General features: G+C 39.0%; 1 protein-coding gene across 2 annotated transcripts in view; it reads left to right on the top strand.

Moving 5' to 3' along the window:
• Positions 1-1641: 1641 nt before the first annotated feature.
• The window catches only part of tmem117 (transmembrane protein 117), a 57368-nt gene continuing 43461 nt past the window's right edge, over positions 1642-15548 (top strand). For both annotated transcript variants that reach the window (XM_066668477.1, XM_066668479.1), the window contains exons 1-2: positions 1642-1862; positions 3012-3320. In XM_066668477.1, coding sequence (XP_066524574.1) covers positions 1832-1862; positions 3012-3320 — 340 coding nt within the window. In that variant the 5' untranslated portion in view covers positions 1642-1831. The remainder of the gene's footprint in view (positions 1863-3011; positions 3321-15548) is intronic.

Here is a 15548-nt window from a genome sequence, read left to right as displayed (position 1 = left end):
AAACAGCTGGAGAAAATGTGGATCCGTGTTGGAGGAGAAACACATCTGAAATGTCGGTCTGCAGATCTGGGCTGGAGCTGGAATAGATCTGATCCAGAGGAGGTGGCTGACCACGGATCTGGACCGCATCTGGACCAGAGGAGCACAGGAACAATAAAGATCTGGGCAAGGTCCGGCCCAGCTTAGTTCCAGGTCTGGAATCCGGATCTGGTCTGTTGTACAATCGGACTCAGGACTGTTCTGGATCATATGATACATCCGGACCAGATCATTTTTGCTATCTGGGTCATTAAAAGCTGAGATGTTTGAATGTGTAGAAAAGAGAATAGGCCTCAGACTTCACATATCACGCATGGTGCACAATTTGTGGGAATATTGTGTTATTACAATAAGAAATCCATATTTTGCTAAAATTTAGAGAAAAGGAGTATTTCAATAATGTCATCACTCAGTGTCATTGCACTGTGTGAAACTATATCTTGAGTAGAAAGGCAATTTGTCCTTGAACTCTATAAACGTGGTTAGGTTTTATATTGAGTATGTATACAGAAACATGTTAGATGGGGAACAAGTGTCGTGTTTGTGTTGCCTTAAGGCCTTAGCCAGCAGCGGCATTAGCCCGCTAACGAAAAAAAACATCTGCTATATGTTCTCTCAGACTTATAGCATCATCCCGCCCTGTGTGTCTTTAAATAAATGTCTGTCCCCCGAGAGAGAAAGAGCTGCTCTGCTTCTGATAATCTCTCTGTGTGAGTGAGTGTGTGTTTCGGTCGACTGACTCTATTGTATGAGCTGCTGCTGTTAGCTTCTGGCTACAATGTTACATCCAGCAGCAGCGCCTCACCAAACACACCAGAGGCGAAGAGGAGGAAAGGATTAGTCTAACGCACCGCTCCAAACCCCCCATCCCTCTTCCCGCCCCTACCACACTTTCTACCATCATACACATGAAGATCACTAGACACTGAACACGCCGAGAGGACCCCGCAGGGATGTACCAGGTACAGACCACCCTCAGGGGAAGGGGGGAATATACGTGTGAGTCGGGGGTAAACCCCGGGTACGCCTCCTCCTCCAGTGCCCGTGGCCCGTTCTGACAATAAGCTCCACCTTAAATGGTGCAGCAGTCCCAGCCCACCGAATACACTTAAGCTTAATTGGGGAGTAGACGCGTCTGTGTTTGTGTAGTCTGCTCAGATTCATGGCCAGTGTAAACAGCGTAATCACACAAAGTAAAATGTCTGTGTATAAGTACTTTGTTGCAGCTTGTTCTTGTTTTTTTTTTCACGTTAATCTTAAAACTGGTGAGAGGGGGAGTCACTGCTGTTAGAATTGTCAGACTTATGTAATACAAATAATAAAATGTGTTTGTAAAATAAGGAGGGGGGCGGGGGGGTGTAAAATGAGTGTGTCACGATTTGGAGACCAAAATTACATTTTAGGGAAATTTGGTCCCCTTGTTTAAAGATGGAGAAATGTTTCATACATAAATTAAATGAAAGTCTATGTAATACCCCCAAAGTTATTTTAAACAACACTGTGTGTGTGTGTGTGTGTGTGTGTGTGTGTGTGTGTGTGTCGGGGGATTGTTGTTGATGTGACAGGAGAGGGGCGGGCTCGTCGTTTCTCCGTGTCCATGTGTTCGTCTTTCTCTGTAGTGGAAGCGAATTTTCCCGTGTCTGCCGACGGCTCTATCCTCTGTCGGAGACGGGGTTGTATTTCAGGCTGTTTCAGCGTGGACTGTGCTCCGAAGAGTGACAGCGGTAATGTGGTGAAGTGTGACCGCAGGAGGACCGAGGAAAGCTGGAAGAGCTAAGCGCTAACGGCGGCGATGGGCTCCGACATGCTGCACGACTGCCTCCGTAAGAGACCCGCAGCTTGAGAACCATTCTTCTTAATCTCCTCTCAGAAAATACTGAAATGGGCTCGAAACCAAAGTACACCTCGCTTTTGCTTGACCAAGTTACCTCTGTAGCCCGTTGTCGAAGTCAGTGAGCAGTAGAAACTGCTGGAATGAATGGAGAAAGTGTAGATCTGCTTTTCCAGAATGACTAGTAGTTTTTGTGTTCTTGTTGGTACAGTGTGGCAGGTTTTTGAAATTCCATATCATTTGTTCGCCCAGTGTCTGGGTTAGGGTTAGGATTGGGCAAATATGTGTTCTGGTTGTGTCTGGTTTTGCTAGCACTCCTTGATTTGATCCTATATCACCTTTGACTGCATTACACACATGAGCAAAATACCACAACAGTGCCCCGTATTTCACAGCAGTAACCCAATGCTATTCCCAAGCTCTTACATCACATCTTGTCTTCATGGTGTATATTTTGGGAAGCTGCCGGAGGAGGGGGTGTGTTGGGCTTGTTGGTGGTCTCCAACCTGGAATTAACCGGGCATAATCTGCCCCAGTGATCTAAACCAGCTGTTTTATGGCCTTGTTTATATGGATATCTGAAATGTGATTTTGATTATTGTGGCCTACATTTATTACTGTATTACAGGTGAGTGTTGTTGACTCAAGTTTTGTGTGATTGCTCTGTCCTGCCAAAAAGAAAGTGAAGTTAAAAAGGATACAAACAACTTTTTAAAATGTCTGCACAACTGTTGCAAATGGTGCCTCTTAGAGAAACAAATTGGTTTCGATTTACTTACATTGTTAGGGAGAGAACACAAGGGCTATAATGCCTTTAGCAGTGGCATTTTTATTACTATCCAACATCAACAGTGAAATTTCACATACGTTGTTTTTACTTACAACACCCTGCACTTACTTCATGGCTGTGAATATTATTATTTTGTCATTTTTCTGGCGTCATATTTCTGATTATAGATCATAATCTCACACCGGATGTACCCTTGCCATGTGTTTCAGAGTGCTGCCAAAACTTATGACTTGTATCATTGTGTAATCTCAATCTGGATAATCTGCTGCTGTCTCTAATTGTTGGTAATCTCTGTCCTAAAGGGACATGTAAAATTGAATGCTGAGTCGTCTCTCTTCCTCTCTCTGTCAGGTGGCCGGTGGATGGCGAGGCTTGGCAGAATGGAAATAGATACCCGCTTCCGTTACTACTTCCAGCACCCCTGGTCTCGCCTGGTTGTGGCATACCTAGTGACCTTCTTCAACTTTCTCATCTTTGCTGAGGACCCTGTTTCCCACAGCCAGACGGAGGCCCACATGATAGTCGTGGGGAACTGTTTCTCCTTCATAGTGAATAAATATCCAGGTGGAGGGTGGAACTTCCTGAAGGTGTTGATGTGGATTCTGGCGATCTTCACAGGCCTCGTCGCTGGGAAGTTCTTCTTTCATAGAAGGCTGTTTGGTATGTATGATGTCCAGGTTTTAAGTTTCCTTTTGGCTGCTTATTTGCATTTTACTTCACTCCAGATCACAATTCTGTGAACATCAGCTCTGTCCCTAATGTCTAATGTTCTGAATATAATTCATGAAAGTCTTGCTCATTATCTGATGGGTTGACTTAACTGACGTCTGCAGTGCTGAGGGCTGCAGATTGCTGTATAATGGATGAATAGTGTGATGAAAGGGAAACATGCATACACACTGCTGCAGAGATCTCATGTCTGTGTAGGCTTTATACTTTAGATTTAAGACTATCTGTTCTAAGGATCAACTGAGACTGTCTTTTAATAACTGAAACTTGAAGCTGTAGCTAAAAGCGTGATGCTCGTTTGATTCAGCCATTAGAGTTGTTGTGTTAACACATGCGCACACACACACACACGCGCACACACAAGCTCAAACAATAGCTCACATTCAGTCTGCTGTAGTCCCTGATGCTTCAAAATGATTTAAGTGTGACGCAGTAAAAAAATTGACATATTTAGGTCACAGAAAGGCAAGGCTAGCTTTCCCCCAACCCAAATACATTTTGCATTCTCCCATCTTCTTTTTCTTCTTGCATAGTCTTCACAACTAATCTTCTCTCCAAGCATTCTTCTGGCAGCCTTTGTTATTTCTAACCTTTCAAATCCTTCACTTTCACATCATCTAAGGGTATCACTTCAATTCATAATTAATTGTTTTTCTTTACTTATAGTCACTCTCTATTTTACTATTTGTGGTCCTCTAACTGAATCAAGAATTGCTTCCAAAATTAGCAAAGGCAATCTGAAGTTAATGCACCAAAGGATAGGCCTGTTTTGAAAAGGCAATGCTAAGTTGTGGTAATCAATCGTAAGTGGTATGAAAATGTTGTCCTTTCATCCTTTAATTAAATTGGCTTGACAAACCATTTCACTGTTCCTTGTTGTAGATGACCTTTTTGAAAAGTGGGACCTTTTCAAATATTACTGCTAAAGATGAGGTTACAGCTGAAATAACTCATATTCACACTCATTTACAGTGCATACAGACATACTAACTCCTATTATTGGACAATATCACACTGTAAATACACAGTAAACACATACAGCATGTACAGAGTGACTGAAAGGCATTAATATAAAAACAAATAAAGGATCCATCTAACAAATTCCTTGCAAACTATTAGTGTCCATCTAATTTTCAGAGCTCTTATGGGAGAGTGAATTCTGAGGAAGACACCCAGTTCACCATTTCCAGTCATTTTAGCTGCTAATAGTGTGGCAAGAGCAGTTGTGTTTCACTTTTCACAATTAATTTGTAGTTACTTCTCAATGTGGATGGCATTAAATATCCTGGAGCTCCTCTGTTTTATTTCCATCCAGATTACCAATGTCAGTCTTTCTCACTCCTCTTTTTTTAATTTATTTAGCAATTTAAAAAGTTCAGGAGAGTGCGTGTACCCACAGCTCTAGTGGAAATTCACTCTTTCAGGAATAATAATTAAAATGCTGATAAATAGATAATCACTGGCACAAACAAGGCATCTACTTCGAACAGTGAACAAACTCTTCCGGTTTGCTTAAAAGCTCTGGATTAAAATAAATAACGCTGACATGAAGAACGCGTCTGTATGTCTATTTATGTTTTTATGATAGTTGTAACAATGTGTTTGTGATTATTATGGATATTGATTAAAATAAAACAACAATATGGAGTGTAAAAAAATGTGCAGTAAACATTAAATAAAAGAAAGTCAGTATTATACATGACGACCATTTATTTATTTATTTTTATTTTTTCCCCTTAAATATTAGTCCTAGGTACAGTTTTTATAGAATTTTATAAATGAGATGGTAGTTTTACTGAGTGCCTTGGAGAATCTGCCACAGTTCCTTTAAGAAGTTGGATTGTCACACTTCTTTTTTCATGCAAAACCTATAATAATAAAATTATTATAGGTAAAGTAAATCTAATATGTTTTTGTACTGACTCAATAATGCAGAATTACTATAATAAATATCTATAACAGAATTTGTACAAAAAAAAAAAGAGGTGCCTAAAGCGTTTGCACAGTACTCTATGTATTATATGTATAACCTAATTATACTTATATTAATCAGAGGGAACATGAGTGGATAGGTTGTTGAGGCTCTGGGAGCTGGGCCATCTCTCGTTCAATTCACAAGATGACATTAAAGAGTTAAAGCGCTCTGTGTGTTATGTCCGTCCACTTCTTTGTGTCCTCCTTCTTCTGGATGATAACTCTGAGGATGTGGTTGAGACTCAGTGTTTCGGTCTGTGTAGTTTATAGGAAGTCTCGCACAGAAAAACAAAAAAAGAGCCATTACTTACTTCTGTGTTCCAAAATAATGTGGATATAACAGTAAGAAAAAAATTAAATAAAATAATAAAAAAGCAATTTAAATTAAAAATATCTAAAATAACCAAAAAGCACAAATAAACCATTGAACTAAACATCAAAAATAATGAATTTCACACAAAAACAAAGAGTGCAACACATTATGAATAACCCACTACCTTCAGTCATTCTTTCACATTCTATTATTTCACTGTGTAAACAGTTTTATCAAGAAATCTATACTTGGTTTAAATCGTCAAAATCTTTTTCTAGTTTTGTCAATTCCACACAAAGTTAATTCAAACTTTGTCCTTATAATTCCCTTTATAGCATTCTCCATCCATAATTTTGTCAGTGTTTTTATTTTCCCCACTGACTACAGCCTGATTACATCCTGTAAACCAGACCTCCCAGTCTTTTTAAACCGAATGGTTATTCCTATATTTCTGGAAGAGATCTTGTGGCGTATATTAAACCAGGTTCTTTGCAGTGGCTCTGTTGATTTTAACAGGATAAGATGATGAAGGTGTTCACTGTGTTAATTAGTACCTTTTCACCTTTGTATCGAATAGAGTAAGAGCACAAAAGAGAAGTACTGAAGAAAACGCTTGTCATTATGACCAGCCCCACATCCTGCATACTGTGAAACACAGAGAAGTAGAGAGGCTGTGATTCTATTGAGAATGTAAAGTTATTATCTAGCACCTGAGAGTCATTGTGTGTGGAGCAGCTCTTACTGTCTGTGAGATCAGCTAATTGCAAAGCCTTAATGGGATGTATCTAGTGTATAGGAATAGAGTTTGCACTGGAGCTGCGAAGTGTTATGTTAACAATAAAAACTTGATTTCAGCTTTGTAACAGCAACAAATGTTGTGCCCACTATTAGTGACCAAGAGAAAGAGGCAGACAGAGTGGGATCTGTGCCTAGCCAAGCAACTTTAATGCAGAAATCTGGGGTACCAGATGGTGTGTGTGTATGAGAGTGAGAGAGAGAGATAAAGAGAGAGAGAGATAAAGATTGAGATTGATGGGAGTTGCTCTGGACAAATGAATGTTAAAGACAGACAGAAATGGATGGGAGAGCAGAGTTTTGTAAAACATTTTGCTCACAGTGTTACATAATCCTAAACCTCAGAGAGAGTGCTGGGTTGTCTGCGCTGAGAGTAGTAGCAGGGAAATGTCATCTATAATGCACTGTTACCACACACACACACACGCGCCTGTTCAGTTGTAAATTATACACACATACATCCTCACCCATTCTTCTCTCTCTCTCTCTCTCTCTGTTATTTTCACTTTTATGTAATTCCTCAAATAAATCAGTGTCTCCTGCAGCTCAAACTCAGAAATAGATTTCAGTTATATATTGTAATGGGGGTCATGTTGGTGAATCTGTTGTCATTTGTGACATAAGTAATGTCTCTGTTATTCATTTCCCACATCATTTACAATGACTAAGGATGCATGATACACATTAATGTCATATCAGTATCAGCAGATAATTGCTTTAAACCTCTTTTACCATTTGAATGCCCCGATTGTCAGCAGTAAAATCATTTATAAATTTCAGTATGTAACCGGAGCATTCCATGTGCTGCAGTGCACATTACATCCTTTATTGTTTGATGCATTGTAACATTGTTTGATTAATTGACCCCCCCCCCCCAGTGTGTGAACTGTTTCAGGATATAATTCAGATCAATAAGTGTTTATTAGGATGTCTCAGAGCGTATAAAAGCAACAGTCAAGCTATTATTGGAAAGTGTGGCTTAAAATGAAAGAAAATGAAGAAACAGACACTTAACACATATCCTTATAATGCTAATTTAGGTTCATCTAGGCTTATTCTCTATAAATTATAGATTTTATGGCATTGGTTTTAGAAAACGGGTCACAATAGTGATGCACTGATATGGGAATTGTGGCCTGGTACTCATAGACTTTGCGGACAAGACTGCTGGTCCCTGGGTTACACTCTCTACTTATAAAGGCAAATTACATCATGAACTGATTGTAGCTTTGTGTGTTTGTGTGTGTGCTCTGTTGTGTTAGTTTTTCACAGAGGCGTGTGTTACTGCATAAACAGTGCATAATTTCCCACAGCTGTTTCCAAAGATTGCCTGCTAACTAACTGGCACATCTTAATCATCTGTTTACCAGAGAAAGTGGTATCAATTTATTGTAATACACATAACAGTGTTTAATTTCTGCTTCTCTGACACTTACACATGCCCTTTAGAACCAGACAGAAGGATGTTGGCATAATAGTAAATAATATTGAATAACATTTTCTCAGTCTGTGGTGGTTGTGCTGATGTTGTGCTATTGTTGGCAACTCAGCTCTTTTTTATCACTGTGGAGACAGTGATAAAAAATATATTTTTATCCAGATCATTAGTTGTAGTCCTAAACTGTATTTAATGTAGGACCAATGTAGAACTTTGTCCATTTTTTTATATTCTGGAATGACAGAATATTAGGCTTATTAGGCTCTCTTTTAGTGCTCATTAATATATGCTCTCTGTCACTTGCTACTCTCATTTTTTGCCACTCATTCTGTCTTTTTCCTTTACTACGTTCCAAACTGTTTCAGCACGATACTAGAGAACTTTCACTCTTTCTCTGTCTCTCTCACACTCTCATTCTCATTCTCTTTTGTCTCATTTTTATTTCTCTCTATAGCTTCCTCTTATTCTTTCCCTTTCTCTCCCACTTTCTCTTTGCCACTTCTATATTCTCACCTTTCTTTAATTTCTATCTCCACACAGTTCTCTCTCTTTCTCTCACTTACATTCTCCTTCTCATTATGTTCTCTGTCTTCATCTCGCCACTCAAATAAACTAGCCATTGGGTGTCATCTGCTCTGCTCCTGGAGCAATAGTTGCCAAGGTCACTGCACTTAGATCGCCCTGCTGCCCTCAGGGGTCAATCTCACCAAGTGTCAAGTGCCTCTGACCACTAGAACACGGTGACTAATGTATCACTCAATAAGTAAAGACGACAATCTCATCTTAAAGCAGACCTTAGGCCTAAATCAAGCTGCCTGACACAGCAGGTCACCTCAAAGTCAGCCTCTGTTGCCTCTGAGGATCTGTGGGAGGAACAATGTTCTTTCTGATCCTGAAACAATTATGGCTTTCTGTTGTTCACAGAAACTTTCACTGCTTGACCAAATGTTTCCAGACAGTGAGGGTGTAGGGTGTAGGTTGAATGCTGAAGATTGTTTCTCTATGAAGCATGCAAAAAGATTGTGCAGAGTCATCAGGATCCTCTGTGCACTTAAAGACAACATTCAACATTCAGACCATGATCAAAAAACCCTTTTTTTAAAAAAAAATCAGATGATGTTTCCTCACCATTCGCTATCTCCGGTTTTTGAAACCAGTCTAATGTATTTACGAAGCCCCAGTGTCTGTACATTAGTAAAAAACCCAATTGTCTTGGTCTGGTAGGTTAGGCTTTCTGTCTCTCTCTTCTCATGGCAGATGTATCTGGAGTTTTTTTTAGACAACAGAGAGAACTAGAAACAATCAGAAACATGAACCGAGATGAGGATATTGCTCTATTCCTGCTCCATAAGCTGGCACTACTGACATATTTTTGCTGTTTCGGATCACTTAAGGTGGAAATGTCTCCAAACTCAGGAGATGGCTAAATGCATTACCGAAAGTGCTACAAAACTAAACAACTTGAGTTACAAATTAGTTTCTATGGTAATTCAAACAGTGAATAAACTTCAGCCACGTTCCAACAAGTGTTTTTTCCCCTATAACTCACAATTCCACCTTAAAAGACACAGAGCTTCTGAATGTAAACAACCAAAAAGGGTGTTTCACCACAATCATAGGAATCAATAGCACACTGAAGCAATTTTTTTAATATTCTAGATGTGTTACTGTCATTGTAATATACACTAGTCAATCACACCATTATAACCTTGTTTCTACACTCATTGTCCATTTACACACAGTAGTCCATATGTTGCTCTGTATAATTCTTTTTTTATCCTTCATTTACCCTGTTCTCCACTGTTCAGGACTCCCTCAGAAGTGCATGTTGTACTGGTATTCATGGATCAGACACAGCTAGAGTTTTTAAAAAGAGCAGGGTCCCTGCTTGGCAGAGAATAGTACACCAACCATAAATATCCAGCCAAAAGTGTCCTCTGGGCGTCCATCTTCTGACTACCGATGGAGGTGTGGATGGTGGGAAGAAGATAGTGCTGTTCTTTTTATTCCCGCCACAATCAATTTTCCTGCCAGTATTGGGATTCAAACTGGCAACCTTCCAGTCCCAAGCCCACTTCTCTAAACTTTAGGCCAGAGCTGCTACAACACAGACAATAACCAACACAGAGCTACTGTCTCTGATTTTGCATCTCCACTAGTGAATGGACACACTGTTTAAAAACTCCAACTGCACTGCTATTTCTGATCCACTCCATACCAGTGCTACACACACAAACACATCACCACCAGGTCAGTGCCACTGCAGCACCGAGAATGATCCATCACCCAAATCATACCTGCTCTGTGGTGGTTCTGACTTGTGAAGAACAGAGTAAAAGGGGGTCACAAATTATTCAGAGAAACAGATGGAATACAGTGTGTAATTGTAGACCTACTTCAGTATGGTCAGTGAAGCTGATAAAACCAACAACAAATGTGAAAAAAATTATTATATATCATTTTAATCTGTATTATTGTTATGTATAGTAATTGCGATGAGTTGGAATGGCACTTTTTATCCTAAAAATAATCTCTGTCATCAGCAGCTGATCTTATTAACATTTATATGACTGAATGTAATTCTCAATTAATCCAATTCTAGGACATTTAGAAGTACTCTATATCTAAATTGGTCACTGGAAAGTCGATAAACTGGGTCATGTTTGATTGGACTCGCAGTACAGTGTGAAATTAGGACATGCTAATTAGAGATGTCTTTATATAGGTAAGAACAAAGTTTTCTTCAGTAGGACTTGAAGGCTATTTTTGTGTTTTACTGCTGTAAGTCTATAGCCCAATCAGATCACAGCACACTCATTACAGAGTGAATATTCTCATAAAACAGAGGGACTGTGACTCGACAGATATCTGACATACTGCTTATAGCTGATTCAGTCTAAGCACCAGCTGCTGTCATACTTCCATCAGGTTGTTTTAATGGCATGCTCCATAGTCTGCCATTTTCTCCACTCAATCCTTGGCTCAGGCCTAAGGATTTCAATCTGTTTTTTGTCACATGGCATTACAGTAGAATTGCGCAGGCGGAGTATTTTATGGCCTGTCTCTCAGTGCTGTATTAACTCAGGGTCCTGTTTTGTGTAAGGCAACATGCACATAGTAAAATATCACTATTTTGATTCTGTCAGGATCACATATTTAAGATTTTTAGATTTTTGGGCACAGATATGTAAATATTTAAGTAGAATATTTTGCATGTTAATCAATTAAAATCCACATGCACCTTATGCTGTTCTCCAAAAATTACCAAGACAAATGTAGGATTCACTTCACCCACACTTAACCGCAAGTATGTAAAGGTTTATATTATTACTGATTACACAACTGATACACAACAAGGACCCTCAGTATCATTGATGGGAAGCATTGGATTGTGCCCCTTGTGGATGTCTGTGGAAAAGTGGCTAAGTCTTATTGTTGATTTAAGTTCAAGTGGATTTTATTGTTATTTCAGCCATATACATTGTACATTGATATCTACTGTCTTAAAAATGAACATACTCATATGTAGTGTAACACCAAATGAGGAATTAATGTTGACTAATTATTAATCACTGTGATCCTGAACTGGATAAGTGCTTACAAATAATGAAAGAATGAATGAATATCATTACTCATGGTGACTGTTGTGATATGGGTTATTGAAAAATATGTGGAGTATTGGACAATTAATTTCATTATTAGTATAACCTTTAAAGTTATGCTAATGAATCATATTACACATATTACAGTTCACTCTGTGAACCACAGGCTTCCATCAGGTTGGCATATGTGGTTGGTATAATGTATGGGTCCATTCCACTTATTTTTGATTAGACTTTGATTCTCTGCTGAGCTAAGCACCAATGAACATTGAGTATGTCACACTGCCCAGTAACAGACCTTAGACGAGACTAATAACAGTGTGAAAGTGTGCATCTGCAACATTATTTACTTCAGATAAATGTGTGCACCAAAATCTGTACATGTATTTAAAGTTTTTGACTGCAGTTGTGGTTAACTATATGAGGCATTTTGTGTATGGATGCTTACGTCCTGGCAGTAGCTCACCAGTTCTTGTGCTCAGAGTGTTGTGCTGGACAAGAACTGGTCTTCGTGACAGGATCTATAGGCATTTTATGTGGGGTTCATGCAACATAACTCACTTTACATTGTCCAATACTGTCTTAGCCAGAATAGAAAGGATGCGGAATAAGGATTATATTGTTTACTGTAACTGAGTGTTTACTGTGCATATGACCATAAACCTCTTGAAACGTATTGAGATTTTGAGGTTAAACCATGTCTGTTCTTTTCATCAGTTGTGCACTAGGTGGCAGTGTTAGCATCTGCGTGAGAGCTTTCTTGTCCTGCCCGGTGTTAAAGCCTGGGGATTGTTTAAAATATCTGGCACAAGAGCAGCCTTGACAAAACAAAATATTTTGACACTTGTCATTGGTTATTTAACATTTGAGACACTTCTTAATGCAAACCTGAACACACAGGTTGCCATTAGTGTGCGGAAAACATAGATTTGCTTTGTGTGGTTTCTGTACCTTGTAGCAATTTATCTGTGTGTTTGAACAGGCACTGAACAGAAGAGTTTACATGAGCTTTGTTTGTGAACAGCTGCTGTGTTCTCACTGTTTCAGCACTGCTCTAATTATTACAGTTACTGTAATAACTGCAGTGTCACAAAACATACATTTACAATTTAAGAACAAACATTTTTGACTGAAATAGAAAACTTGACCAAACAAAACCAAAACAAAGAACTGACAAACAAACATAACATTTAATGTATGGTCACAAAAATTTTAAAGAAAATGGAAATGGAAACAACAAATAAAAAGGTTCTTTGTTCCTTTCACTTTCCTGCACTGGTCCATCTACCATTCAAAGGCAGTTAAACAGTTTGAGCAACAGAAACATGGGAATTGTAATTTCATGGTTTCTACAAGGAATGTCAAATAAGCTGTGTTCCATATAAAAAGACATTCTGCTTGGTATGCACGATACAACAGCACAGCAGAGACAGAAATGGAAATCCCAGTGAGCACACAGTCTTGATCCTGCAGAGCTTCAAAGAGTTTAGACAGGCTCAAATAAATAAAAGTTCTGGAACAGAACATTTCCATGCCTGTGCCCCAAAATTTAATTTTCTAGAAGTTAACACAGGAAAAAAAAAGCCAAGGTAATTTCAGTGTGGGTGTGTTTATAAAATAAGCCCCTCCCCCTCAGATGATTGGAAGCGCCCACATTGCAGGTTTTAATGTCGACAATGGTGTCAAAACAAGAGAGCAAGTAAGAGCTCTACATTAAGAGAGGCCTGTCTATTAAACATTCATAGATTTCAATACACCTAAAAATGTATGTTTCAATGTTTTTTAAGGCATTACACAACAGTGACAGATAACATGTTAATCCCTGACCAATATCTGTCCTAATCCTGAGTGTCTGATTTTCTTGGACAGAACAACCACAGTACTGTGTTCCTCTTCATCAGTAGCATTCAGGAGCTGAACAATGACTGAATTCACACAATACATTCATTCCAGTTCCCAAAATTTACCAGTTATTCATAGCTAATGAATTATTAGACATGTGGAATAAGGCTGTATAACAAACAGCAAACCAATCAGTTCAGAGTAAACATATTGTCTTCTGCTTTGTTAGACATGTGCAGTGAACAGGTGTTTCCAAAGTCCAAAGAGAAGAGCTAACAAATGGCAGGAAATTGCCTATTGCTTTCAGGATGAATGGATTTTTGACTCCATTGGTGCATGTATCATAAAGGGCTACTGTAGAGGTGGTGTGCACTCATACAGCATGTGATATACATACTGCGTGTGTTGAAATACCAGTATCCTCTAGCCGTGGTTGGACAGCGGTATATTTGTCTCTGATTAATCGACGTGACCTGTGTTTCCCTGGTAACCGACTCCCGTGGGTCAGTTACTGTGTGTTGGCTCCTTGCTGCTAGCCCTGAGTCCCTGCCCTTGTAGAACATGATGAATGGATTCTCTCCGGCCGAGTCCACAGAGAGTTGGGCAGATGTGGTTAGGACTGGGGTTCGGCCGGCTTGGATTCACCCTGCAGTGTTAGACACCTCAGGAGGAAATGTACAGGCTGTGTTCCATTTTTAAACCTAAGTGCCCAGACATGTTCTTGTTAGAGCTTCCTCCAAGCAATAGATAGATTTTAAAATGTGCTTTATTGAATATTGTAACCGATGTTGGTAGCTTTTAAAATCTGAGATACAGCTCTCATAGTGCTTTCAATATAGTTTTGTTTACTGGCCTAATCAGACTATAAATAGCAGATTACAAAAAACGTCCCAGCATATTCTACCTGCTTCATAGAACAGGAATGAAATAGTAGATATTTGATAGTGAAAAGCAGATTTGACTGAGTTAACTAATGTAATTTTACATGATCAAAAGTGAAATGCAACAGTTTTCAGTAAATAGTGCTTCACTTAAGCAATAGAAGACACTCGAGGTTGTGTGTTATCATGAAATAACAGCATGGCTGAGATGTGGTGGAGGCACAAGGCGAAGGCGAGTGCTATAGTCCATCTCAGCCATGCTGTTATTTCATGATAACACACAACCTCGAGTGTTCTATTGCTTTTATTCAACAGTTCAGGTAATAACTCGAAATTACAGTTCCTCAACAAGTAGCTTGTTGTTACGTCACCGCAATGAATTCTACTGAACTGCACTCACCGCCTCTGCTCACCACTACAGTATCACTACCCAGACCCCTAATCTGCAGAATAAACTACTTCAGATAAACTTGCTTCTGCCCAAGAGAGTCTTTATCTACCCGGAGAGCTGCAACTACCTGAAATTTCCGCATGTTCCCTTTGTAGTGCACCATTTGAGGTAACCACACATAATGCATTACACTTCTAATATAGCTAACATTTTAATATTGAACCATGGTTGCATGACTTAATTTTAAATATTTTGTGCTCGGTTCTAAACCCACAGTCATGACTTACATGTAATGTTAGTGCACTATGTAGGGTATGGGGAATGCATTAAGGCGCCCTGAATATACAGTTAAAAAAAAACAGCTCAGCACGAATGCTAAGGACTGTTACAGCAACTGAATCTCCGATTGGCTTTCTCACCACTGGTACCTGGTTTCTGTCTTCATTTTTCTTGTTTTTGTGTTCTTAAACTGGCATTTAATTAATGCCTTATTTTGAATTAGTGTTGAAGTGTTGTATTAGTCTTTAGTGCCAGTCACTGCCCTCAGTCTCCATTTATTTCAAGTTAAACTTATGAGTAAAACGTGTTAATAACAGTGATTGAGTATATCAATCACGTGATTCTTATCAGTATTAGTATTCTCAGAAGTAAACTGATGACAGTTTATTGGTGTAAAACATGAACCGAAGCTAATTTAGCGGTGAAAAATGTGATAACGACACCTGCACCACAGAGAGTTTTTAGCAACAGCGTTCAGTCGACTGATACAGAGGTTGTGGAAAAAAAACGTGCTGTTATTGTGAAATAAATCACGCTTTAGAACGCTTCCCAACCAATCAGAATGCACGACCGGAACTAAGGGTTGTATAAAAACTGATATGGTTCTCATTTATAAACGTTAGTAAAACTGTATTGTTTTACTC

Source organism: Hoplias malabaricus, chromosome 4 (assembly GCF_029633855.1).
Source record: "Hoplias malabaricus isolate fHopMal1 chromosome 4, fHopMal1.hap1, whole genome shotgun sequence".
Lineage (NCBI taxonomy): Eukaryota > Metazoa > Chordata > Actinopteri > Characiformes > Erythrinidae > Hoplias > Hoplias malabaricus.
This window is presented reverse-complemented; position numbering and strand designations above follow the sequence as displayed.